Consider the following 27,853-nt stretch of genomic DNA (forward strand, 5'->3'; position numbering starts at 1 on the left):
TTTTGAACAGCTGATGCTATAAGTACGGGAAAGTTTGAAAAATAGTCATATGTTGAACCTAAAATAGAAAACAAGTGGGGAATGCAAGGCTTTTTACAGTGGTTCACTATTTTTTTTTTATTATTATTATTGCAGAGCCTTTATCATTCTTGCCTATCTGAAATATTTACTTTTCACTTGAAAGAAACTAATTTAGTCCATTTGCTTTCAGTTTGTACTGCCCCAGCCCTCTTCTTACGCTGCTTCAGGATTTTCTGAGTGCTCTGCAGCCGTTTCCTTCCGATACCATCGGAACAGTGTGGAGCTCCGGGGCTTCGTCAGGAACACTGACGCTGCCCCGGTGAGTCACCCGGTAAAACCGAAACAGTCCCATGTGATTATTCACACACGAGATTCAGGCTCATCTATCTGTAAATAAGCATGTGCTTGTGTACCTTGTCTTTCCTGTAAACTGCTGAAGCAGTAAAAGCGCTTTCTAGGCATGTGCCCTTGACACACAATGCTAAAAATAGGGCAGTTTGACATCGCTATAAACTCGCAGGCTTTCTAGTTGTCTAAAAAGACACTCCTCTATTTAAGCAATCATTTGAATGGCTACCTTTTTTTTTTTTTTTTTTTTTTTTCCCTGAAAGCGAGTAGATACTCTAAAGTACTCAGATGTTTAGATTTTTTTTTTTTTTTATATTTGGCTCTAATACATAGAACTCCTGATTTTATTTCTTCAACGTATGGACAAAGTTAGGTGGCACATCGGTTCATAATGCTCTCAGTGACTGTTCATAAACTCACTGGGAGAGGGCAGAGGTGGGTTTCAGGCATTTTAAAGCATCTGTGCTCTTTCTTGAAGATATCGGTGCATTTCTGAGCATTTTTTAAGCACTGTTATTCCACTCATGAAGCCATGCTTTTGTCTTTCACTCTTGTTATTGTCACTGTAACTGAAATTACTTCAGATGTGGTTGAGACTTCATTAGAAGAAGAATCAGTTATATTAGCCAAAGTTTGTCTATTTTTATGACTACTTTTGTCACACCTTTCTTCCAAAAGAGCTGAACTAGTTAAGCCCATGAAAGCATTTCACGCTGTTTTATTTTGGTTTGTTTTTTTTTTTTTTTTTCCACTGGTGTGACACCGTGAAGGTTGCCATACCTCCCTCAGATGCGCTCCTCAAAACTTGTGCTTCTGGACCAACACGGTTTGCTGCATTCCCAAATGCCATTTCCTCTGATGGCACAGGGAGTGATCTCTCAAAGCGCAGCCCAGGACTGATTTAAGTACAAATCCCTTCTGTGATTTGTGATTTGTACTTGCGCTTAAGTACAATCCCTTGTGTGAATCCCTTGCTGTGCTCGGAGCGGGAAGGGGGATGTTTGGAGCTGGGTGTATGAGGCCTGGGGGGGAAGGGGAGGGGAAGAGAGATTTATTTTAACTAACTGTAAGCTTTATGTAGCTTCCTTCCTTCCTTGCTTCCTCTGCCCCCTGCTTTACCTTTACGGTAAGAGCATACAAGAGTCTATGTGTTTTTTCAAAAAAATTATTGCTGTTGCCTAGAAGGAAAGGGTCATTTTTCCCCCCCAAATCGTCCCCAGGGTGCCTGTGGTGTGGCAGTGGTGTCTGGATGGCATACATCTGGGCAGGGGAGAGAGCTGGAGCTGCCTTGGGGGGTGGCAGAAGTCACAGCTGCTGTGGCCACCATGCAAGGAGCCGAGTGAGGACTCTGCCTTCACCCCCGCCCTGGGGGAGAGGAAACGTGGGGGTCTGGTGGCCCTGACACCTTGAAGGCAGAGGAAATGTGGTGTGTGGGGAGGGGGCCAGGCAGAGCAGCAGCATCTGTGGTCCAGGGCCAGGCTGTGGAAGCACGGGGAGATGAGAGCGAGCAGGGAAAGGTTTTGTTTTGCTAGGTTGGTGCCGTGTATGCTGTTGTCCCTGATGAAAGACCAGCGGCAGGGATCTCGTGGCCACCTCATATTGCCCCACTGTTCAATGTTCTGCTCCCTTGGAGCAGTCGTAGCCTGTTGACTGCTCAGCAGATCTACTGCTGAGGTGGAGAAACTCCCTGTGCCTTCTCTCTCTGCTCCCTTGCCTACATCCACAGACTTGAGATTTCCCTCAGGCTTCCTTCTCTTTTGTAGCTGGGATGACTGCAGGTCTTTCAGTTGTTTCTTGGAGGTCATGTTTTGTAGGCTTTGGAGAGGGTTCTCCTGTGCTACAGATGCCTTCAAAGAAGTTTCTCCAATTGGTGGCACATGGCGAGCAACCAGGGCTACAGGGAAAGACCTGATAGGACTAGCTGTTCTTGAGGGAAGAGCTGTTGCAGGTTCAGTGCTGGGAAACAGCATTTGCAGAGAGTCTTGTCTCTGCAAATATAATCTGGTTTATTCCAAACTGATTGCCATTGCAAACAAAATAGCTGTCAGTGCTTGCCCTATATCCTGCCTTATACCAAGTGTTAGAGTTGCACAGGATTCCTTGACACCTATATCCATCAAACTCTTGAGTGAATTTCACTTTAAAATAATCCAAGATCCTTGAGAAAATGAATGTTTAGTCTCTGTACTTCATCATTCTCTACTGCTTTAGAAGCAGAACTGAGGAGTTTGCAAGCTGCGCTTAGTTTCCTTCCCAGCGTGAGCCAATATAAAGTACAAGTTACACAGCATTAAAAGGCAGAAGACAGAGACCAGGCTGTAATGAGCCCAAATTAAGCTGTGCATTTCTAAATCATGAATAATTCTTAAAACCCTGTTGTAGGAGAGAAATGAGTGTCCCTGTTTTGGCATTTTTGAATCAGACGCAGAAACAGCGTATGGCTGGGACAAAGAAAAGGGGAAGAAGAACATGACTCGTGGTGCACGAAAATGTATATATTTTGGCGTACTGTTTCACAGCTCATAAGCAACAATCTAAAAGGAGAAGAAACACAGCTTTAAAAAAAAATAAGCCCTTTCACCCACGGATTTTTGCTCTGTTGGGAGCCAACAGGATGGCACCCTTGCTGGGCTGGTTGCACAGCCTCTTGGTGAGAACTGAGGCCAGCTGCTTATCCCAAGGTTGCTCTCTGCCATGGGTCTTGGAATCGGCCACTGTGGGCTCGGACGGAGCTGTGGTGTGGAGCCGCGGTGCAGGAGAGCATGGGCTGCTGATGATGGAGCTGCAGGCGCACGTCTGGCTCCCACCTCTGGCTTTCCTCCCTCCTCTCCATCCTTGCTGTTTGTTTGCCCACTGGCCACTTCACTCCGAGGTGTGTGGGCAAAACGAAGCTCTGTCTGCCCTCCGAGGACCCTGTGTGGGAAGCCTTGGGGTCTGTTTTCTCGCCCGTGTGCTGGGAGTGCTGTCTCCTCGGCACGGACGGACGTCGCGGGGCATGAGCTCATTTTCATGACACTTCACACACAGCTGCGTGAGGCTCAACTGCTGCCTCTTGTCGCCAGCTTTGCGGTCTTTCTAGCTTTTCTGGGGAAGTTATTGTTGTAAACAGGCATGTGCTTCACATATATGGTTTTGTGCTGGTGTTTTTAATGAGGGAAGAACATTACACGCTACACCAGTAATGTGCATTGCCGTCGTTATACAGATGGCCGTATCCTCACGTGGTCTGGTTCATACCAGATTTACAACTGCGTGTTCATTATTAGACTCGGAGCTGTGCGCGAGTGGTGCTTGTGTAGTTGCCCGCGTATTTAAAGGTTACACAGATACAATTCTTCTTGGTAGTGCCTAGTAGAGAGCAGCTTGCTTTATCTTGCAGCTGACACTTCGGGGTGGGGGGGGAGAGAGAGAAAGAAAAGAATCCCAATATACTTGTTGAGGGGGGCTTTGGGTTTTTCTAAAGCCAAATAAGTAAGTTTGGACCCACTTTTGAGGATCTGGAATGTTTGCTGTTTCTGCTGAGAAGGGCAAGGGTGCTGAGCTCTTCTGCTGGCTTGTTCTGGATTAAGGAATTTAACTTTTGACATCCAAGTTGGAAAACTATGCATTTTTTTTATCTGATAGTTTGGTGGTTTGTAACCACTGTTACAGCATAACTTATATTTGCATGGGCTAATTCAGAAGTATACACAATGGAGCATTTATTCAGTTTTTATTATTATTGGCCAGTGTGGAGAGGTGATTGTATTTTAGATGAAAAAAACCCATAATATTTCATCGTCTCCATGCATAATTTACCGGTTGGAATTTTGTAATTATGGTTCTAGTTAAGCTAGCAGTTGGTAACTCCAGAACTTAAACCATTTGTCTTCTCTCTAATGGTTAGAAAATGGGTGTTTAATTGAATGGTTTATAGTGACCAATGTCTGCTCTGTTCTCGTGGTGTAACGAATGAAGCACAAACAGACAGTTTCCTGCCTGGTATGCTCATAGCGCCTGGGGGTGATGGGCTGGTGACGTGTGCTTATATATTGCCATTTAAGCTTTTTGTATCTTTAAAGCTGGAATTGCAAGCTTTTCCCAAACTTTTCTAAGCAAATTTAATAATAATTTTCTTTTTCAAAGCTGATTACAGTTAAGCATAAGGGATTTTGTAGTCCCTGCTAGCGTATCTCAGCGCACCTCTGTCACAAACTTAGGTTGTCTTCTGTTGCACTCATGACATTGCCACAAGTGGTGAGGTGTTCTGCTGTTGTCACTTGCTGTTCTGCAGTGGCCTGAGTGCTAAGCTTTTTTATGGTCGATTCCCATTGCTATATTTATAGACTTTAAAAAAAAAAAACAAACCCCAAACAAACCAAAACCAACCAAACAAAAAAAACAATGTCAAAAAATTAATTTAAATACACAAACCCCAATCCAAACCTTCACTATTTTTTACTATTTACAGCTTCAATAAGCTCCATCTAACCTTTAGCATTGCCCAGATCTAGAGCTTTGTTTTCCCTTTTTCTTCAACCCACTGCATACCTACTTGATAGCTTTTTCTACTTTCTTGGTGCTTTTCATCTCCATTTAAGAGTGCAACAGAAAGATTTTGAAAGCTAAAGGGAAGGAAAATATCTAACTTCTTGTAACATTGTTTTTTTCCTTAAATATTTTGTATTTTAACTGCAAGTGTGTTTACACAGCTGTCTGCATTCATGTACATGTCTGCTCTCCTGGTATGTGAGCTGTATAATAGATGAAAGATAATGTTTTGTGCCTATGCGCTCACATACAGATTTATATTAACAAATCGTGTTTTGCTTTATGTCCCAGTTTCTGACTTGAATGCTACGTAACTTGCACTTTATCGTTGGCTCGAACTGGGAAAGAAACTAAGGAGCCTGCAAACACCTTAGTACTGTTTCTAAAGCAATAAAGAATGATGAAGTGCAGAGTCTAAACATTCACTTTCTGAAGTATCTTGGATGACTTTTAAAGTGAAATTTATTCAAGGATTTGATGGATATAGGCTTACTCTAAACCAGTTACTGATATATCAAATTATATTTGTAAAGACTAGAGTTTTAGCAGATGATGTTTTCCCAGTACTGAGTGGAATGGCTGTAGGTATTTCCCTTCGCTTCACACTGCCACCTCCTTTGAGATGAACATCCTCCTCTCAGCTAGTCCTGTCACATTAGTCTCTTTAACCAAGTGTCTCTCTGGAGCTCTGGGTTTGCTCTTCGTGTGCCATTGTAAGAAGTATGTGTATGGCTTTGAGGGCATCTCCAGCAGGGGAAGTAAAACCCAGATAAAACATGACCTCCAAGGAAGACCTGAGGTCACTAAATCTTTCCACCATCCTATGTGGAGGTGAAAGTCTTCAAGTGTATAAAATGTTTTAATATCTGTTGTAAACAAGTGAAATGTTAGAAGTCTTAATAAGTATAAGATCTGCAGTGATTTGGGGAAGGGTATCTCTAGTGGTGAGTGTCCAAGTCGTCCATGCTTAAAAAATCTCCAATGGTTCAGGCTCAGACATTGGCTTGAAGTTACTGTGGAGCAGCTGATTGTACCTTATGCTTGGTAAAATGGCTTGTTTAGATCTTGAATAGCTCTGGTGATAGTGGTTCATGGTGACAGTGATTCACACAGCTGTCTGTTTTCAGAATTTGGGGGGGGACACACGCCAGAAGTCAAAACCAACCTGTCAAGGATCTAATTTGTCAGACCAATCTTGATTCTGAAACCAGGTAGCGGTGACTGTCATGGGACAAATTCTAGACCTGGTCTTCCAGCTGCAGTCTTACTGTTGCATGAACACCAGTCATTGAATTGACTGGACTTCAGTGGATACAGAAGGTCATTAAAAGCACTTGAGCTTTGAGTCAATGCTCTCTGCATGGACCTTTCAGTATATGTATATTGACATTGTCCTCTTTGAAGTAATGGGGGGCGGAAAAAAAAATCACAGGTGCCTCGATATTAGGATAAGGGAACACACGTACAGGGTGTGTACATGTACAAAGTACAGAGTTCAGGTCTCAGTACAGGGTTTCTGTGTCTCATGGTAAGATGCACGTGAAGCCTGCCAGTGCATGGGGCTATTCTGCATCTGTTTCTAAATTAGTCATTCTTGGTGTTTCTACCATATTGTAAAGCTTTTCCTGGTAGACCTGCTCTTAATTGCTGTTATGAGTTTTAGTCATGTTTTTTCCACTTTGGCTGAGGAGTATTTAATTTGGAATATCTTTAGGAGGCCAGCTTGAGCTGTATTTGTCAAATAGTTTAAGCCTATGACAAGATGCTGAATTCAGTAAACAATCTTCCATATGTCCTACCAGACTTCGAGGTGTCGCTTTTTAAATGAACCAATCATGAGTGAAGTGAATGTTATTCATCTTATGCTAGTGCTAAGCAGAGTTCTTAGAGATGTGTGTGCTGTGGATGCATCCCACAACCTGTATTTTTATGCCTGAAGCAGCTTCTCATATCAGCTTGCTCGTCCGTGCTCCGAGTCCTGCGATCCCGCGAGTGGGAGGGATATGAATGAATATGTATAATACGTTGTGTGTGTATATGCATATATACACAGAAATATATGTAAAAAAGGAAGGTACTTAAACTTTATAAAGTAGTAGTAGTCAGGTGCACATATATTCAAGCACAAGCAGCGGAAATCCACATCTGTAGCAGCAGTGGCAAAGACCTCTGCAGGAGTGTGTAGGGAAACGGGGGGCTGGACCACTTTTGTGAACAGATCTTTTTAAGTCATCCTGGGGACGGATTTGCTAAGACTTCTGCCTGTCAACTGCAGAAACCAGCTTGAATGTTTTTCTAAGAGGTTTCTAAGAAAGGGTACTAACATGGTTAATATGACAACTACATTTGTACTTGTGAAGTATTTCTGTTTTCTTTCCCACACAGTATAACTGGAGGTGAGCAAACCACTATTTTCATATTCTTCTTGGTAAAGCCTGCTTTTAGGATTTCTCTTGTGATGGAAAATCTAGCTGAAGGCATTGTTACCTGCACCTTAATGAGAAGCAGATGAGAGGAAGTGGGTAATGCTTATTTGTTGGCTTTTTTAAAAATTAAGGACTGATTATTTATGTAACGTGTAGTCACAGATGTAGTCATAGTGGAGATAAATCAGGCTTCCTTTTCCCAGAATTTGGATAGAGATCTCTTGAGTTATTGTTTCCTGATTTTCTTTTCTAAAGGTATAAAAATACCACAAGCACTGAAGCTTTTAATGGTAGTTTTAATGCAGCCAAAACAGTGGGGAACATAATGTCATAGAGGCATCATTGCTCAGAGACTGAAGTTCAGTAGCATGTGGGCATTTCTTCAAGTCTTCTCTAGCTAGATAGTGGAAAAAAAACCCAAAACTGGCTTATTGAGCTAACTTCACTTTTTTACTGGGGAAAAAAAAAAAAAGGGGGTGGGCGGGAAGGAGAGGAAAGGGGGTGAGTAATTTCTGATTTTGCAAACCCACACCCTCCCAAAAGCTCATTGCTACCTTTTGAGCTGCTTGTTATTGCCTGGTTGCCTCATATTAGATCCCTGCACTCTGCAAGTTCTAGCCCCTGTTCTTCTTTTAAATGTACTGAGGAAAAAGCTTGTGTCTAAGCTTTAGGCAAGGCTCGCAGAAGGGAAATAAACAGAAAACATTAAAAAGTTAGTATTGAGGTGAGTTCAAGGGAACGCTTGCCAGAGTTGGAGCAGTTGGTCCACCAGTTACCAGAAGGCTGGTCTCTTTCCCGTCTAGAAATAGGTTTTTATCACTTCTGTGTGTGTCCATCCCTGTGTTCATTCCTCTGAAAGAGGCAAGAAAAAAAACGCGGACAAACTGAAAGTGAAATCTGTGAAAGTGAAATCTGAACACACAGAAATGAAGATGAAAATGAACCCTTTTAATAAGTTTAACCTCAGAAGACTTCAGTTGACTGAAACTGAATATCAAAGACTGCGTATCCAAATCACTGACAGAAAAAGGAGGGTCCAAACTAATTTTTAAAAGTTAAGTTTATCTGTGATAAATCTATGTGCATCTAGGAGCTTCTCTGTGACAGCCACTGCTGATCCAGGTTAAGGGACGCCCTGTGTCGTACTGGTGGGAGACAATACAAGGAACGAAGCTGATAATTCTCCTTGTCACCATCTATTTGTATTTTTGGAGCGTTAACCCCGGGGCAATTCCTTTATCATGCTGGAAACCATGAGAGGCTTTATTAAACATAAAGAGGACACACCCTGTGCATGTTGTAGTGTGCAGAGGCAAAGCGTGTCTGCCTTAATTGCGCTTTTGTTCCTGAATTCCCTAGAACCCAGGCTGGAGGGTGACAAAGCGAATGTCTGGGCTGGTTGGTTTTTTTTTTTTTTTTTTTCCCCCTTCTTCTAGGAAAAACTAATATCATCATCAAAATATATTCAGCTATGCCTCTTTCTTGTGAAAGCTCACCGTTGTGGATAAGGTTACGTGCAGAAGTCTTCCCGCGTGCCGGTTGGGAGTAACAGCAGATAACTTGGAGCCTGCAGCGAAGATGAGCATGTTGGAGTGTCTATTTACAAATCAAATATCGGCCTGGCATGGCCTGCCCTGGCAGCAGAGCTGCGCGCGCGCTAAAATTAAAGAGGAGGCTGGAAAGGGAGACATTCCTCATGTTCTGGGCTGGTCTCATTGGTTCAACAGCGTGTACCACCACTGCGCTGCTGGCATGGCAGCCAGCACGACTACAGTAGCACATTGTGCGCTGGTGGGTAAGAGCTCAACAATAAGGGGCTGGAAAAAGACCGCTTTCCATAGAGAGGTTTTTTAGAAGGCTGAATATTACCAAAATAATTTCACAAAGCTATATAATCTGAAAAGCAACTGAAGTGACTGCCCTTGATCTGCTGCCAGACCTCATAGGGGTATTGCTTTCCACAGGCTGTTGCAGCACACTCGGCCATGTTACCCCATCCCATAATATTTTTATTTTTTTTTTCCTCTGTCATAGCTGAGCTTACTATTTATGCTAGCTTGAAAGTTAAGCATGCTCCTGGGTAAGCAGAGGAAACAGTGATTTTTTTACTGTTGCTATGTGGAAGAATGGCTAAACGCCGATGTATTTTTGGGGTGGTACAGAGCATTTAGACTGTATATTCTAGCAAAGGGTGTTCTGGTTTCCAAACCAGCCTCCGGGGCTGGCAGCAGCTCTTCTAGTGTTGTCATCCCTGCTGCCAGGGACGTTGTGATGTCCTGGAGGGGCCAATATGGCAGCTTCTTAGTCTGAACCTCTCAAATCTATTTAAAGTCAAAGACCTTAAAAAATATTGGTAAAAGGTCCCCAAAGCAGCGGGGCTTCCTCTCTTTTAAAATAAAAAAAAGCATCTGGAAACAGAATGTCCTTGGCTTCTCCCTCCACCTTGCAGTTAGGAGCAGTAGGTCTGCAGAAAGGTGCTGTTTGTGGCCCTTCCAGGAGCTGTGCTGGTGCAAAGGCCCGTTCTTCACATTCAGCATCCATATTTTATTTGGAGCTGCTGACATGTTCTCATTGCTTATTGGGAAGTTTGCTTCTAGCTTCACGTAGGCAGTGGGTGGTTTGGGTTTTTGTGTTTGTTTTCTTGGCATTTAAAATATTTCTCATCTCCTCTGGGATGCCATGCTGTATGCGTCTTGGGTTCATTATTCATAATTTAAGAACCTGTCTTTAGAGTAGAACATGTGCAACGGGGCCATCTTTATTCAGTTGACTCTTGTCGGAAGAGCATCTTGGAGCATCTCTGCGCTGAGCACAGCTCTGCTACACTTTGTTAGAGGGTCTCTGATAAATTTTTTTTTTCCTCTTTTGAAGTATCTGGGTGATGAAAATAATTTCATCAGTGTTTTGTGTCTCATGCTTTCTGGCTTCAAGCTTTCTTGTGTATGGCTGCTTCTGTATAATGAGCCGTTTCCATCTCCCTGAAACCTAGCATTGGGGGTGTGTGTATGATGGTATGTGGTTATTAAGAGCATTTGTATGAGTTGATTTCTGAGCTTCCGATACTGCTTGTCTCGGTCTCTCTTGTTTACATTCATCCTATGTTCCCTTACACCCAGAAGTTGCTCTTGTGTGGTCATTGACCTGGGATCCTGATCTTCCTACTTGTTCCTGTCTCAGACCTGGCTGTGATGCACCTTGTCCCTAAGCTCTGTTGTCTGGATTTTTTGGAGAGCCTTAGTTCATGGTGCCCCTCACATTTTTAGAAGCACCTCCACTCCTTATAACTTCTACAGTAGCTGGTCAATCCCCCCATATCCTTTCTTATACAGGGTAGATCCAGTTCCCTGTGAAATCTCTCCTAGATGTTCCTGCCTCACTCTTCATCCCCATCTCCAGAAGCCTAGGCAGCAGCTGGGCCACCGGTTCTTGAGTCGCAGCCGTGACCTCCCCGGCCGCCCAGCCAGGCTTTGCTTCCTTCAATGCTTGGGCTGCCTATTCTTCATTTCTACTACCAGGCAGTAAGGAGGGCCTGCTCCAGGCTTTTGGAACAGACCAGGCTGGCTGAGGACAACCTTGAGTTTCAACCAAAAGATCAGGTTGTTTCCATTCCTGCCACCCCTCCTTCGCCATATAGCTGTTGCTCCCGATGCCTATGCCTTGCAAGCTCCTTGATGTAGGGGCCACCCTGGTTTGTTGCTGCTGTTGTTATGCACGGCTGTTGCTTAATGCAAGAGGTGTTCACTGCTAATGGTTTGAAATCAATTTTTCTACTGCTTGAGCAGTCCTCTACTACTGCTGTCTGCATCTTCTTGCTGTGCTCAGCTCTGAATAGCACGTTTCATTCTCATCCAGATGCCACGAGCAGGGATTTAAGAGCAGTGGCTCCCTAAATATTCAGCAGGCGAATAACCAAGACTTCTTAGTTCCTCTTACACCGCCTCCTCTTTCTTCTCATGTCAATAGCAAAGCACTGAAGTACTCTTTCCCTCTGCGCCTAAAAATCTAGTTCCCCTTCTGTTGGGCTGAATATTTTGCTATGATTCAGTGAAAAATCAGAATGAAGTGTACATTCATATAGGCTGGGGATTTACACTCCCACTTCCCTTATTTTAAACAGTGCTGGCTTTTTAAATGTCAAAAAATTCAAATTTAAAGGAGAACGAGTTGTTTTGACAGGAGGAGGTAGTTCATTGTATAGTAAATGTGAAACTGGTAAATGGCATACAACTTCTCGATGCCCTGTAGTATTGTTCACCTTTACTCTTAATTTATTACTACTACAGATGGTTTGGGTTCATGTTCAGGGGAACGTTGCTGTAGAGTTAAAGTACTTTTAGTTGAGGATCGCTTGTGGAGCTACTTATGGAGCAGTAAGGAAATGGGACTGGAGTCACTTATCGGAACACTTCCAGTGCCTGTTTCGGAGGATAAGAAAGAAGTTGCATTGAAATAGTGTCCAGCTTTCTGGAAATAGCAGGTTGAGTTCTGGTTTGTGTGGGTTTTTTGTAAAACAAAGTGTATCAGTCGAGCACCTGGTGTTACCAAATTGCTCAGACACTTGCACAAGGGCGACTTTTGCAAAGGATGTTTCTAATGGCTTCTTTAGCTGCTAAAGCCTGATGTCTTGGGCAGAGCTGATTATTTTGTTGAATTGAAAACTTGGCTATAAAACGTAAGGCAAACTTTCCTGTGGGGCTGTTGGAGCCAGTAAGAATAGAGAAGACCTCTGCTGTGTTAGACTTGATTTCTTGTGCTTTTTATAAGTAGGTCTGAGGAATAGAAGGTGATTTAACTATATTCTGGGAAAACAATTCTCTTTGAATAAAAGAATAACAACTCAAAAACTTGTATCACCCATGTTAGCTGCTAGTCCATTTTTCCTCTATGAATTCCAGTGCTTGTGAGGAATAAGGGTATTTCAGTTTCCAGGTCTATACAATTATAGAGCATTAATTATTGCAAAGCAAGTGGAACAGTGTAAACATGCCTCCTTCTTGATTGCATCTCTTTTCTTTTCCCTTTGTAAGAAGGGAAAACATATTCTAATTTTATTAATAATGAGGCTGTACAATAAACTTCAGAGTTGGAGAGCTTGCTGGTGACTGAATACATCCCGCAAGCCTGTGAGCAGAAAACTCTTCCACCTCTCATTGTAGAAGGCTCTGAATGCAAGTAGATGGAAGCAGGAATCGCTCTTGAACCGCATTAGACGTAGTTAACTCATTTAACTATGGCTGTTCTCCTTGAATTGTTCCAGTCATCTTCCTTGTCATTGGATTGCTCCTTCAGAATTGATGCTTACAAGTAATTTATAGTCTGCAAGCTGTCAGCTAGCACTCAGCATTCACGCTCTGAATTGTTTTGTTTGGGTATACATAGGTCAAATGGTATTAGCATAGTACATCTCTTGCAATCCGAATTTCTAGTTTGGATAATCACATTCAAGAGTTTGTGGTTTTTTGTAAGCATCCTCTTAAACCTCACCTTTCAGATTAGTGTATGGGTTGGCCACAGTGTTGGGATACTTTAAGCTAGACTTGGAAATCTCATAGATCTTGATAAATATGTGTTTAACACAATTTCATTATAACATCTCTAAACTTTAGGGGTTTCTTAATAACTTGGTTTTGAGTGTTTTAAATATGTATACTTTTATTTTTATGACTATGAACGATTAGGTAGCTGCTAGATAATGTGTTTTACCACAGAAATTTTCTACTCTCAATACCCCTGTGATTCCCCTTTGCTCCAAAGTTCATGTTTCTGCAGCTTGAATGCTTTGACAGCATTTAATTGTTGTTGTTTGCAAAGCTCTCATCACTGCATTAGCGCTGTGGAGACCTTTACTGTAGTTTTTATTTTAATCTAATTCTGCAGCTCAAAGTAATTCAAATACTTGAAGGTAGTTTTCTTGTTCTACGAAGATCCCTCCTTCTTGCTGTAAAGCGTATATAACTTGTGTTTTTTGTCTGACTGCAGGCTTGAATTCTTGAGTCCCACTCCAGCCTACTCTACTTCTTTCAGTGCCTGGTCCCCACAGCAAGAAGTAGATAAGTTTGTCCCCTTTCTTCCCCTCTCCCTGAAAATAGCCGTACAAAACAGGAGAGGTAGGTTAAGAAAAACTTGTCTTCTCCAGCTGTTTGGATGGCTTCAGCGACTTCGGGTGTAGATTTTGCAACTACCCAAGTGACTGAGCTGCCCCATATATTATGAGGCTGCTACTGATGGTCTGCGTTCAGGTACAGGGAGGTGAGGTAGGTGACATGCACTGACAACTCGAGGGAAAGCTTCATATGAAAATATCCAGCAGCCCCGTCTGTCTGCAAGCCTCAGTAAATAGAAGCAACAGTCCCCTCCCTTCACTAGTCTCTTGTATTTCAGAGGTTCATTGCTTAGAGGCCAAATCTTCCCTTAAATGTCTGGTCCAGAGCAGTGCTGTCCCTTAGTAGGACTGCTGGAAAGCCAAAGTCATGGATGACCAATTTAGTAAGGGGGAATGGGTAATCCTGTAACTCAAGTAAACTCAAGTAAAATGCTTCAATCTTTTTATACTTTTTCCTGCTTATAAAGAGATGTAAGATATTCATGAAGTGGTTGTTAAGGACTTATCTTTTTTCTGAAAGCTTGTCATCTTGAGTCTTGTGCACAATAGAGGGAATGTCTCAGATGTGATCTCTGAGTTCTAATATACTTTATTTTTATCTGCGCTGATCTGTGAACTAACCCCATTTTACAGGATTTTCCTCTGTGATTCCCTCTATCATTTTTTAGATAGTTATAAGCAAGATCCTAGAGGAAATGCTTAATGTTAAAATATGGGACAATCTTTCCAGGAAAGATTTCCCTTGTATCGAGCACTGACTTGGCTCTCTTTCTACAACGCGCCAGCATACCTGTACCAGAAGGAGTATTTTTCGTAAGTGTGGCCTCTTCATGAAATTATCCCTGTGCTCTTGTCAAGAGATTTCTTGGAACTTGTAATTGTTGATTGGTTCCAGAAGATGATTCAAAAATTGATTTTGTCTGACAGATTTCTGTTATAGTTGCAGGCTTCCAACTTTACAGAAAGCTTTTTTTTTTTTTAAAATGAACGAACTAGTATTATGCTGAAACTAAAAATACCAGACTAGCCACCAGCCTTGTATAGCAGTAATGAAGTGGCATCAAGACTTTTTAATAGCTGCAGAAAATAGCTTTCAAAGGTGCCTTTTTTTTCATACCCACAAGTGCGCACACACAGAGAAGAGTAAAGTGTATAGGAGAAATACAATTCTCCCTGATAAATCTTCCAATTAAAAAGAACACATTTTCCATAATGATATGGAGTTAACAAAATTGGGAGGACTGAAAGGTTGAGGGGGAAAGGAAAAACGTAACTGTTTCCTTTCTGGTTTTCACGGCACTGAGCAGGACATCGCAACTTGCCCCGTGGGGCTGAGCAGCAGCCTTCCTGACAGACACCGGCGCTGGATGCCTCCACGGGAAGGTGTGGAATAAAGCACCAATTGTATTTCACTACAGTGCTGTGAGTAAAGCAGAAAATTCACTCTTTATTCCAGTGTATTTTCCAAACATTCTTTTAAAATTTGCTGGCTCCCTTGCTTTTGTGTAGTCTGTCATTTAATCAAAGTTGGGCAAGGGATGCTCACTGGATAGTAATGCTTTTATAGCGGCTTTTTTTTTTTTTTTCCTTCCCTTTGGCAAACTACAAATGAGATTGTAGAAGTAGCGGAGAGTGTTTCCACTTAAACCGGCCGCCTCGATGCGAGAGGAGGCAGATGAACACGAGCTAGTGTTGCTGCTGCTTCCCACTACGTTTCACAACACCCATCTGTCAGCCCGGCATGTGATCCTTCCCTCACGCTGAGCCGCAGAAATGTCCTGGTAGCCCGTCTGCCCGGGGAGGAGGAGGAGGGAGAAGGAGAAGGGGGCTCCAGCAGTGCCCACAAGGAGATCCTGGGAACCGAGATTAGCTGCGTAAAATGGCAGTTGCTGCCTTTAAGGACTGACCTGCGTGGGGGTGCTTTTTAATTTTCTGGAAATGGGGATGGGTACTGAATCAGGAGTGTTTGCTTTAGTGCTAACCTGGTTCATAAACTCTGACGTTGTCTGAGACTGCTCTAGAAGTTACACCTTTAACGTGAGGAGAGGGGAGATTAATAAAGCTTTGTGGCAGATATTGTGTGGTGCTTAATTGCATTCAGATAATGTTGCACAAATACTTATTTCTCTGTGTTTTCAAACTTGTTTTCATTTAATTTAGATGAAGGGTGAATAGAAGCTGCCAATTTGGCCATCTCTACATGATTCGTTATTTCATAATACCTGTATCGTATTCCCTCTCGCTCCTTTCCAAACGGAATTATCCTGCTCTCTTTAATCTCTTTGTGAAGGAGGCCACCCATGCATCTAATAAGGGGTTGGTTTTTTTTTGCCTTTCTCTAAACATTTCTCAAGTACTTTTTTAACCTTGGAGACCATTTAATGCCATTTGTCAGCCTTGATACTATAATCTTATTCTTTTTTTTTTTTTTTCCCCATCCCATACCTCCTTAGTGTGGTGCACACTGATCTCTCCTCCCTGGTACACATTCAAGAAGACTTTCCGGTGTAGGGTGTAATGTGGGAACATGAAAGCACACAAGAAATTTTTCCCTCTGCATTCAGTACCTGGGCTAACTTTGCAGTCCAAAAATTTCTTTCGCTATTTCTTCTATTTTCAGAGTTTCATTAGAATACTCTCTCAGTGAATTTTTCCATCGTATGAATTTTTATTTTAAGAAAGGAGTGAGGGGAAGTTCTGATGCTGATCTTTATCTGCAATGGTTTACCATGTTGCTTACAAAAGTTGGATTCCTCTTAATTCTTTCTTTAGAGACTAACCTTCCATCTGTAAATGATGCTAATCATACTTTATGTAATTTTTTGACTTAGCAGATTTAAGACATGTTCTTTTAAATGTTGTTCTTGAATACTAGTGTGGTTTTAAAGCATTTGGTCCTCTCTCTTTCCATTACCTTTTGATTTTTATATACATAGGGGTGTGTGTATATATAAAAATTTAAATAATCCAGCAGGATTATCTGGAATTACTTATAAACATGTGTGGTATGTGGGGTTGGTTACAATGGCTGTAGTCATGGTTGCATGTGATGTTCTACCTGAGAACTATTTTCTGCTTATATCTTTTGCTTAATTTGAAACACTGAAGTTGAAGTAGTCAGCACGATCTCTTACTTCATTTTTTTTTTTTTTTTTAATCAAGCATTTCAGATGCTCTGTAATGAGAGCAAGGTAAATAGGGACCTAGTGTTTGCTCTGAGCACTGTAGGGGGAGGGACAGGGGGTGGCTCTGCTGTCAACTAACAAGTCCGGCGTGTGCAGTGAAGATGACTTGTCTGTAAGAGTTGTGCCACCGCACGCTCTCTTAATTTTTTGAGGACTTTCAGGAAGACAAACCCCTTTGGTTAGGGGAATCGAATGCTGCCATGGCAAATTGAATTCTGCAGGTTCTGGTCTCTGGTGCTGGGCAAACTATTTAAGCAAAAGTTGCCATTAGTTGCCGACAGTGTCTTCACTTTGTCTCATGTGACGAGCCTCAGGTCTCTCTTGCAGAAGTGCCGTGTTCTCCTTGCTACCGAAAGTGGCTTTGAAGCTGCTCTTTGAACAGGCAGCCGTGCTGAGCGCTGTGGAAAATCAAGCCCTCGGTGTCCAAATTGGTCACTCAATTAGTAGTTCCTTTTGACAATTTTGGCTTTGTTCTCTGTGGTTCAGCTTTAGATTCTTAAAACCGTGGTAATGCCACCTAAACAGAATTGTATTATAGGGTAAACTTATTAATAGTTTTGAACATTTGGATATAACTGTAAGTTCCCAGGAGAAGAATTCACTCCAGGGTTTGTATGGGATGTGGTAAATAAGCCCGAGTTATTGTTTTCAGGCGCTGCCTTTCTGGTGTGTGCAAACAATGACTTCAGCAGCTTCCAGACTTATTTTTCTGATTCTTCCAGGCTATGGTCATGGTTTCATGAGACAGTAAACTGGGTATTGGAGGGCTACAAGATGAAAAACACCATCACCACATGTTGCAATACGTTGAGCCATTGCAAACTGGCATTGCCTATTCAAATGCCTTCATAAGGCTTTGGAGGAGCAGCTTTGTCCCAGCAGACTGTGTGCTGGCTTAGGGACTCCATACTGCTCTCCCTCTATGAGGGATCAACATGCTCTGACCTCCTCTTTTGGTAAAAATGGGTGAAGTTGCTGTGCTTGGGCTCTGGCTGGTGGCAGTGGTCCAGACAGGCTGACTGGGCTGGGAGGTTCTGTGAGACCTAGTGCCAAGCTTACCCATCCACCATGGCCTCCACACAGGTGATGCAGCATTATCCAATTCTTTCAAAAATGACTGCTTCCTTGTGGATTTATTAGGGCCTTCTTCATATTTAATCTTCCTTGTAAAGCCATGCTAGCTGGGCCCCTTTTGGGGATCTCTCTTTTTTTTTCTTTTTTTTTTTTTTTTTTTTACCAGTGAAAACATTAAGTCAAACTGAAGCAATGCACTTTGAAGACCCTTTTTGCCGTTCTTAGTCGTTGCTCTCACAGCCCCCCGGCTTTTCTCACACTGCCCTGCAAACTTTAGTGCACCAGGGACTGGTTGCATGAGGCTAGTTGTGCTACATTAATATAATTAATTGAAAATTGCAATTTTTTGTGGACTTAAGTATACCAACAGAGTACTTGAAGCGTGCAGATGGCACTGCAGAACCACTAAGGTTCAACCAGGCTTGATATGTGGAGTGATATCAGCATTGCTCTGCACCTCTGTCCTCTCCTTTTCTTACCTCTTTTGTTGTCTTTCATCCCACCTCTTCTCTTTTAAATCAAAAAGCCACTCACACTAACAACTTCTTTCCTCATACTGTTGCCTGACTCTTCCCGCTGTTTTTTTTCACTACTTTCCCCCCCTCCTTTTTTTATTAAATCGCTCGGAACACTCCAGTCTTGGCAGCCAAAAACTTCCACGTGGTCTTCTACTGAAGGACCCAAATCCTACTGTCCCTTTTTCTGCCTCTGCTATCTGTGAATTTCAGTTGTGTTGTCTAATTTAAACTCCAAGTCAACACGCCAACTGTCATGGAGGCAAGGGTGGTGGTCTAATGGATTTGGTCTACATGAGTGGAGGAAAGAACCTCGGGTTCTACAGCACTGCTGTGGAGTTCTCATCGATAAGTGTGTGTGTGAGACAGAAACAATATGGATAACTGTGCTCATGGACCAGATGTCTTGAGACTAATTTGCTTATGGCATAGGGTAGAAATCCTACAGCACCATAAGAAGAGGTGTATGAAATAGTCTGTTCTGAAAGTGCAGAAAACAACTGTTCTGGTTTGTTCAAAGGCGCTACTTCTAAACCTGTGAAATCTGCATGAGAACCGGCATGTTTTAATGTGTGCTTCGAGCTCTCAGCTCTACTGAAGAGTAACGTTTCCTTGTTTCTTTTTTCCTTGTATAGCAGCCTTGATTTGTGGGGCTTGGTGTAGGGTAATGCTGTTTATAATGAAGTCAGAATTGGCTTTTAGAGCCTGATGAATGAAAGTCCACAGTATAAGACTGCAGCTTTTTGTGAGAGAGACATCTGTGCTGTAACAAGAGCAGGAGACCCAATTTAGACAACTGCTCGAAGGAGAGCTCAAGAAAAGGAAATACTTTTTTTTTTTTTTTCCCTAGCTTAGATTAAATATTTGTACAAATAAACTTTTCTTTTCAGCTGTTCATCAGAATTGCTGCTGCACCACCAACTTGGCTTTGAATTTTGTTCTGATTGCCCAACAAGGCTGTACACGAAGAGTGTTACGGAAGAGCAGCTTAAACAAAACATGTTTGTTTTGCAGCAGAACTAGAGGCTTTGGGCTACAGAGAGAAAAAAAATTTGGGGAGAGGGAAAAGACAGTGAGAAGAGAAACAGGAACAAATGAACGATGTGTATAGAAACTGGCTTGCCGGTTTTTGTTGCAGTAAATGCATGTGAAGCAAGAAGCACACGCAGGAGTTGGGTTCTGTGTTTTGAGAGTGGGTTACGATAGAGGGTCTGGCTTTGAATACGGTTGCAATGGCTTCTCCCAACTGCATCAGCTCGTTCGGTTAAAAGCGTTCTCGCCCATGAAGCTTGCTCTTCGCACAGGTGTATACCCCAACCACTGCTGAAACTTTTTTTTATTAGCTCATTTTAAATACAATCTGGTTGAAAGGCTACCCCTGCAGTGTTGGTCACGCTTAAAACCTTGCTGCATGAGACTGGTGGTGATGGAAACGCAAGCGTCTGCTGAGGACAGTGGTGAGGAGAGCAAGTGTCTTTGGCCCAAGAGGATGGTTTCTCATTTCGTTTAAAGAAAGCTCCAATCCTTTGAGGAAACTTCTCATAAATCTGTTTGGTAAAGCAACTTGGATTAAAATCACTTGGCTTAAAGCCCAGATGGACACTGTCTCTGAATGAGACGGCTCAGAAGGGGATTAAGGAGCAGCATAAGTGGGGAACTCCTGGTGAAGAGGAGTGGGACGCTGAGTGCGCCGTCCTGGGCACTTCCTCAGCGTTAACAGCAAAGGAGCCTTTTGGTTCTTAGGCTTCTTGGAGGAAACGTGAGGCTGGTGTGCCGAGAGGTTTTTGATGGCTGATCAGAAACACGCGGGAAGTAGAAGTTTTAGAGAGCGTGTACAATGATGTACTTGTGTTCTGTGCTAGTTACTGCCACAGTCGCTGTTTTCTGGAACATTATTTCTCACCAGGAAGAAATTAAAGTATATACCATGTGATTTTTAGACTCAACACAACTGTGGGTATTTTAAGGTTTTTACTGGAACATTCTGACACCTTGATTTTCCTGAAAGTCTCATTGTTTCTTACCCCTTCTTCATCCTCCATTTGACAAGAAGAAAACAATTTATGCCAAATAAAACTACTTTATTTGGATTTCTTTACCTCCATGTCACTTGTTCCTCCCCAGCTTTCTATCAAATTACAAATTAATTGTTACTTTTAAATAATTGTGAAGATACTGTTGCAAGTAGCTCTTCTGGAATGGGCCTTCAGGAAAACGAAGTAATTGTGGAAGAGCTCTTGTGATGTGTTGGTTGTTCTGGTTAACTTCCCTATGTAGACAAGCCCTCACTAAGTAAGAGATTAGCATTTTTATGTATGACCCTAAGTGTATTGGGAAGGGGGGAAAAAAAACCCCAACCAAACAGTGGCAAAGTTACGTATATGTTCTAGGGATACATGGAAAGATTTTATTCCGGATTTGCTCTTCTCTAATTCTTCCTGCCTCTGCTTTAGCCCACTCTGAGAACAGGTGACTTGGAGGTTTATTTTCAAAGTTTGTGACTTACAGTGCAATGTGACTTCTTGGAGTTATGTTCTGTATTTTCACATTCATGAGAGCTTAAATACAGATTTTCTGATGTGAGAAAGAAAACGAGTAATGTGTGCTTGTTCTTCCCAAAATAGCTAACATTTCTTCCTTGTTGGAGTGGATGTCTTGAATGTTCTATGTTCTGATAAAATTATTACAAATTTTAGTGATTTATTTTTTGTTTTGTTTTGTTAATCTGTATTGAGATTGAAATCTGTCATTTTTTTTATGTCTCGATAGGTGCTGGATAGTTTGTTAGCTCAGTATGGAACAGTGGAGAACTGTGAGCAAGGTATGGCTCTACTCTCAAATTGCTTTTAAATTTGTAGAGGGAACTGAGCACACGCTGAACTTAACCTCTTTTCATTGCATTTTCCTCTCTAGTGAACACTGACACAGAGACTGCAGTTGTAAATGTAACATACGGCAATAAGGACCAGGCTAGACAGTAAGTATCTTATTTACTTGTTCCTGTTGTCTAACTTCCATTTTGGAATTCATGTTGTTGTGATTTTTATGTGCAACTTTGCTTCCAATTAAATTAATTGATATAAATGATTGTGTAAGCATTAACTTTTAAGAAAGTCTCTTGGTCTTCCCCTTGCTGAATCTTGTGTGCTTTGCCTTAATTTGCTAATTTTTGTCATCAACTTTTCCTGCACTTTGATTAAAAAAAAAATTAGGAATTTTGAAAATTGAGAACTTGGGTGAAATTATTTGACTGGGGAGGGCAGAAAGTTATTGATTTGCCAATGACAGAGGACAGTTATTGCTTAACGATGTTTAGCCATGTTTTAAAAAAGCTTTGTGATGCCCTTTTACAGTGTTGGTTGTTCTGTCTCTCTTCTGGTTAAAAGCTGCATTCATCTCCTATTTGTTTCTGTTGTTTTGCTACGATTTTCCCTTAATTATTTTTTTAATTAGAAAATTTAATGTGACTTCCAAACACATAAAAGGTTGTAATCAGAACACCTAAAAAAGTTTATTTGGGCTTTTTGAACTTTAGGCCACATACTTTATACTTGTTTATACCTTCAGTAATTTATAACTCTTAATCTAGATATTAAAAATTAAAAATAAAAAACCATAATGCTTAATGTTTATATAACTTTTCCTTTAAACATCCATATTATATATTACGCTATAGGTTTAATTTTGCTTTTCCAGCACAGGTAGAAAAAAGACTCATGAGTTCCTTAATTTTTTATCTGGTGACATAAACATATTTTTCCCCTCTTTCTAGCCATAGCAGGTTAAACAAAACCAAACCCATGGAATAGCCTACAATGATCTTTTTATTTTAACTTTGAAATTTCTGCCACCTTGTGGCTAACTAAAATCAGCAGTTAAGATGCAGAGTATGCTTATGGTATGCATTAATTCAAAATTACAAATGAAATAATATTTGTACATATAATTAAGTAATTATGACTTCTGTGTAACTTGAATGCAACACATGTATTTAATCTTTTAAAGCGTTAGGTTACTTGTTAGCATATTCTAAACAAATGTGATGGGAAACTTGTGTCAGTGGTGTCTCCTTTGTACACTGGAGCTGAAGGAAACAATGTTTTTCTTGAATTCACTATTTAATTTTTCTCAAAACCTGAATCACTCAACAAGTTCTTCTTCAGGCTCTTCTATTGTTTTTAATTCTGTTGCACAGTAATCAAGACAAATGTTGAATTTCTAGTTCTGAAGAAGCCCATGGTGCAATGTTAAAAAATTAATGCTACGCATGCCAGTTCCTTCTTTGAAAATGTAGGAAGGAAGTACCTAAAATACCATGGAAAGAAGCATGATGGATATTTTTGAGTGGTTTGTCATCTGTGATGTGGGTTCCTGGACTTGTGCACTCCCTTCTGAAGTTGAAAACAACTGCATACAGTTTTTCCCTGCTCTCTCCTCAAACTGTACTTGTTAAAATTTAAGGTCAATTCTGAGGAAATGTGGAGATAAGCCAAGTCTGTGAAGAAGCATCCAAGATAAAATATTGTTTTGCATGAGAAATCACATAACAATAACTGAAAGCATCTTGAGTTCGAAGCAGGTGAATTAGCGTCCAGTGTGAATGTTGGATGAGGACGTGAGGTGATGCAGGTTGAATGATGAGATAGAGTTTGGGTGTCTTGAATAGGCAGAGCAACTGGAGGAGCCTTGGTTTGCTTTTTAGCTTGATACAGACATAGTTTTCTAAGTGGACGAGTCCATTTTCCGTACAGAAAATGTTAGCTCAGATGTGCTGGGTTCAGGATGCAGACTCGCAGTCATTTAGAAACCCCTAAGAGAAGAAGTGGCCAACTAGAGCTTTTTCTAGGGAAAAAAAACTGTGAGGGATTGAAGTGGAAAAATCTCTACAGAACCTGTGGGTGTGTGGCGTTTCCACAGTGGCTGTGGTGGTGTTTCAGCTGAGTGGTTTTCCCAGACATGACCTAGCTTTGCTTCTTGGAACTGGCTGTGGTGGACAGCAATGGCCGTGGAGGGGGTGTAGGAGTGCCTACGGCTGATAAAGGGCAGTGTTGGTCAGCCAATGCTGTATGAAAAGTAACAAGAACTGGCTTTCTCGAAAGCTGTTTAGAGTCCTTGAGAATCAGCAGCTGATAACAAGCTTTGTATTTTGAAATTTAGTTGTTTAGGGTAAATGATGCTCTTAGTCACGACTTTTGGAGCAAACACTGTGACATGAAGCTTTCTATTCTGCTGCGTACGGTGGGTCCTCAGTTCTAATTGTGTCTTTTCTGCACTTTTTGAATCATGCATACTAACCTCACAGATAGTAGTGCTGGCTGACAAAGCATGCCAAGCTGGCTACGTCCCTGCTGGACAGACTGTACGGCATCGCTGTGCCTGTTGGAGTGTGCATCGGTGAAGGTTCTGTAACACAATCTGGAGATATTTTTGATAAGCAATTCTAAACAAGCGTGGTATGCATTGCTTGGAGGATGTTACTTCTGAACAAAACCTTTGGTCCCACCCAGCTGGGAAACTGAGCCTTCTTCTGTCTTGCAAAGTCTAATTGTCGTGGCAAAGTTTTTTTTTTTCTCTAGGCTGATACAGCAGTTGCAGCGTATTCAACACAGGGCTGCATACAAAACTAACTTGGAAACTGAAATCAGTGAAGAATGCTGGAGTCCTTTTGAGAAGCAAGTCTTGGACAGAGCACACAGCACCCAAAAGTTTGAGATGTGCACAGTTATTGACTAATAGTTGGAACGGAGGTCTGTTGTTTTGACCTGTTGTAGTGATGCCTCTTTTTCCTAGCTGGACAGGCACAAGGCTGTGTTGGCAGAAAAAGCAAGATGCTGCTCCTCATCTTTATGTGGCCAGAGCAGGGGAGCCAGTGTGGCAGATCACAAATCTATGGGGCTTCCCACAAGTACCTGAAGAGGTGTACAGCAAGCACAGATGTGTACATGGGCCTGAGCAAACCACCCTTCACTCTCCGGGACTATGGGTTCCGAGGAGGAGGCTTGGGACTGCCAGGGCATCTCTGTGACCCCATCCCTCCCCTCCTCTCCCTCAATGCGCTTGGGAGGAGGAAGGAGATGTTCCAACTTGGAAACTGCCCTTGCCACTGTCCTTCCCAGAAGTTGGAGAGGACCTTGCAAAGCATGTGCACACTGCTGTGGCACATGCAGTTACTGGATGTCATGTTGGGGTTTGGAATATTTGGAAGAGAGGATGAGTGGCAGAGCCTGGAGCCTGTGGTTCAGTTCAAACAACCCAACCAGCTGCATGTAGGTGCCGAGGCAGCTTGGGACCTGCTTGCCAAAGGGCACCCCCTCTTCTCCCAGTATGGGTCTCTGGCTGCAACCAGCAGGATGTGCTGACCCTGCCCTTGTGACACGCTGCCACCTAAATGATGGCTGCTGTCTTCAAAAGTTACACCACCTCCTCTTTCCCTCCCCAAAGTGTTCCGGTGTGTAGGTGTCTGGTGCATGCTACAGGATTTAGCTCTACCCAGGATTTTGGAAGGGAAATTTTGTGCAAAGTTGGCCTCAAATAGATGGAGTAGCTGCATAATGTTTTAGTATGGGGCTAAACATTTACTTTTTATCTTATTTTTTAGCTCAGGAATGGGGTACATGTGCTGGTTGTGTCTCATAATCGGTGGTGTATTTTAAATGCCGGCTGCAATGCAAGGAGCTCAGGATCTGCATCTTTGCAGATCTAAGTAGGTCTATTACTTTGAGTGTTAAGACACTAGTGGTCACCTTTCAATTAAATACCTGCAAAAAGGAACACATTTTTTTTTTTTTTCCCCTTTCAATGAAGCACAAAGCTGTGTGTGTGCACACAACACGTATCCTTGATGAATGAGTTCACATAACTAATACTTTTACATGCCATCATGGGTCAGGGCTAATGTTGCCATAGGAACGACAATACTGAAAATTCAGTGGTGTATGATTATAAGCCTAGATTTATTTTTTGTTTTTATTTTGAGAAATATTAATGACAACTATATTTTTATTTAATTTAAAAAAAAATCATTACGCCAAAGAAAAATTACCATATATATCTGTCTTCTCAGTATGCAAATGTATCTGTTCAGGGAGGAAGAAAGAAAGGTAGTGTACGTACAAGCTGCATGTGGGAGTGAAACATGTTCTCCATCTAATGCTTGGTGTCATCGCTCTATCAATGGATGAATGATTTCCACCACAAGACTCGGTGCTTTTACTGTATTCATTTATCTGAGATGTTTAACCTCTGCTAGCATCAGAAAGGGAGAAGGCTGGGCAAACATCCTCTTGCAGGGAGCTCACGAGAGGACAGCAGTGAGATGTCATTTTGATGGGAACAGCTCAGGTGACTAATTTATGAAATATTTGCTTAAAGGTTTCATTTTTATGTAGGGATCCTCTTCTGAGCAGGTGTCACGTGAATGTAAGCCAGGTTGCTGTACATCTTAGTAGAGCACAGGTAGTAGTTGCTGCAGTCTTAATTTTTTTTATAAAAAAATTTCAAACGATGCTATGAAATTCCTGTGTACCAGCACTTGCTGGTATATGAAATGGAAATATTTTCCATTTCCACTAAATATTAATTCTTAAAGAGGGTTTGGGGGAAGAGGACACCTCTTAACGAGGAAGTTCACTGAATTTTTCTCTTTGTCCTCATTAAGTGACTCTAAGGCTTTTAGCCCTTGTGTAAAGTATGGTTTGTGGGTTGTTTCAGTAGGTACCAGCAGTGCCATCTGGCAGAGGTAGCCGGCAGAGCCTTTAGTAACTTATGGCTGCGGCAGGAGGCCCCAGCCCTGTTTGGGAAGGCAGAGGTCTCTGTGGAAAGACAGAGATGGTGGCGTTGTGGCTTGGACTTGAGTTTCTGAGGTGGTCAGTCAACGTGAGTATGTGCTTTACAAAAGGAGCTGGATTAAACATGCATTTGGTGGACTGCAAGAATGATGATAGCCTTGACTGAAACAGGTCCCGCTAGTGATGTGAAGAACCAGTCGCTTAATTTCCTCTGAGGCTTGGGCTTTCCCAGGGAGCTGGCATGGCTCTCCTAAATAGCAAGTGCTGTCCTAGATGAATGTTTTACAGGAATTTTGCATCCTCTAGAAGACAGTTAACTGCTTCTTGATGTCTGTGTCCCTCTCTCTCCAGCCCCCCAAGCAGTGCCTAGGTGCCTCTAAAATTTTGGGCTTGTTATGGTTCTGAAGGACTGTTGAGCGATCACTTTGCCTAATTGCAGCCCTATGTTTTGTGCCAAAAATTTGATAAAAAAGAGTTCAGAACACTTAAAGCTGTATGACAATACTTTAAAAAAAAAAACTAGTGAAAACTGTCAGATGTTGAAATGTGAAGGCCAGGATTAACAGCCAGAGTGACCTTTCAAAAGCTGTGGGCTTGTGTCTTCAGTAAGAAATGTACCAGAACTGTGTATTTGCTGCATCACTGAAAATTAGTTACATTGGCATTCCCCTGTGTGTGCCCAAATCAGTGCAGAGTGTGGGACTACCTACCCAGGTAACCTCAGTTCCGCAAAAGGCTTGGGAGAGCAGCGTTTAATTGCTGACTCTTCTTCTGACTTCTTATGTTTCGAACAAGTCAAATGATAAAACAAGTCAGCCTATAGAATATGGACAGCTCTCTGATTCAGAAGGTGAATTAGTTATTTTAAAGTTTTCTATATAAATACCTAGACTAATTTAAACAAGTGATACTACTGTAGTATCTCTAGTATGCTAGAGAATCTAGTATAAAGTACTACAGGTACTGTTGTATATGTAGTATCTAACTAGAGAAATGAACGTTAAAGCAGGTTTGCCTTCAACTACTTGCTCAAAAACAACCCATCCAATATTTTTTTTTTTTAGTGTGTTATTTTTCCATGTCACCACATGGTTTTGGTGGCTAGGGATTGTTTACTGCTGAGATAATTGATTTTCCACAATGGCAATTGAACTTTTCTCAGTTTGCTTTGAATTTAAGGTACTCGTAGTCATATAGAACCATTTAGCAATTTATTAATTGTTCCTAAGTAGAAAAATTCTAACCTTCTTGCCAGGAAAAGTATGGCATACATGTATGCCAGTTATTGCTGTGAAATGATTGTTGTGAAAACATGAGAGCTATGTGGTTTGGTTGTAAACAAAAAGCCTAGTCTTTTCCTCCCTTACCACTTCTAAGGAAGAGTGAGAAGTCTCATACGCTGGCTTAATGTAAGGTCTTGTATTAGTGTTGGGATTCTGGTCTAAGCCAGAGGAGATTGAAGCATTTTGGGAAAGAAGCAGTGTCTGAACTTGTCAAATGAACGTGTGGTAGGGAATGAGTTGGGATGGATGTCAGTCTGGAGCCTACAGCACGTTTGTGAAATTGTTGGTGCTCATCTCTCCATCTTGAGATTTGATTCCAAAAGAAACAGGGCTTGTGCAACTGCACTGTCTGGTGGTGCCATTTCCCTCCATGGTAGCAATTCAGCTTTTCGGCTGATTTTGGTAAAACTCAACCCAGAAATAGAGGCCTCAGATATTTGCAACCATTAAGGATTTAATATGTTCAGGTTGCATAAAAAGGAAAGGCTTCAGACTCCTTTCCCAGATAGGATCTCTGTGGAGAGAGACTTCAGCAAAATGCCTTTCAGGCATTGGAAATCTATGCAGAAATAGAAACTTGA

The 27,853-nt window shown here is 41.8% G+C and overlaps 1 protein-coding gene across 4 annotated transcripts in view; it reads left to right on the forward strand.

Annotated features, from left to right (window-relative positions):
• The window catches only part of IGF2BP3 (insulin like growth factor 2 mRNA binding protein 3), a 117,640-nt gene that overhangs the window by 51,177 nt on the left and 38,610 nt on the right, over positions 1 to 27,853 (forward strand). For all 4 annotated transcript variants that reach the window (XM_074150203.1, XM_074150204.1, XM_074150205.1 and 1 more), the window contains exons 4-5: positions 20,972 to 21,023; positions 21,116 to 21,179. In XM_074150203.1, coding sequence (XP_074006304.1) covers positions 20,972 to 21,023; positions 21,116 to 21,179 — 116 coding nt within the window. The remainder of the gene's footprint in view (positions 1 to 20,971; positions 21,024 to 21,115; positions 21,180 to 27,853) is intronic.

The sequence above is a fragment of the Numenius arquata genome, chromosome 7 (genome assembly GCF_964106895.1).
Source record: "Numenius arquata chromosome 7, bNumArq3.hap1.1, whole genome shotgun sequence".
Classification (NCBI taxonomy): domain Eukaryota; kingdom Metazoa; phylum Chordata; class Aves; order Charadriiformes; family Scolopacidae; genus Numenius; species Numenius arquata.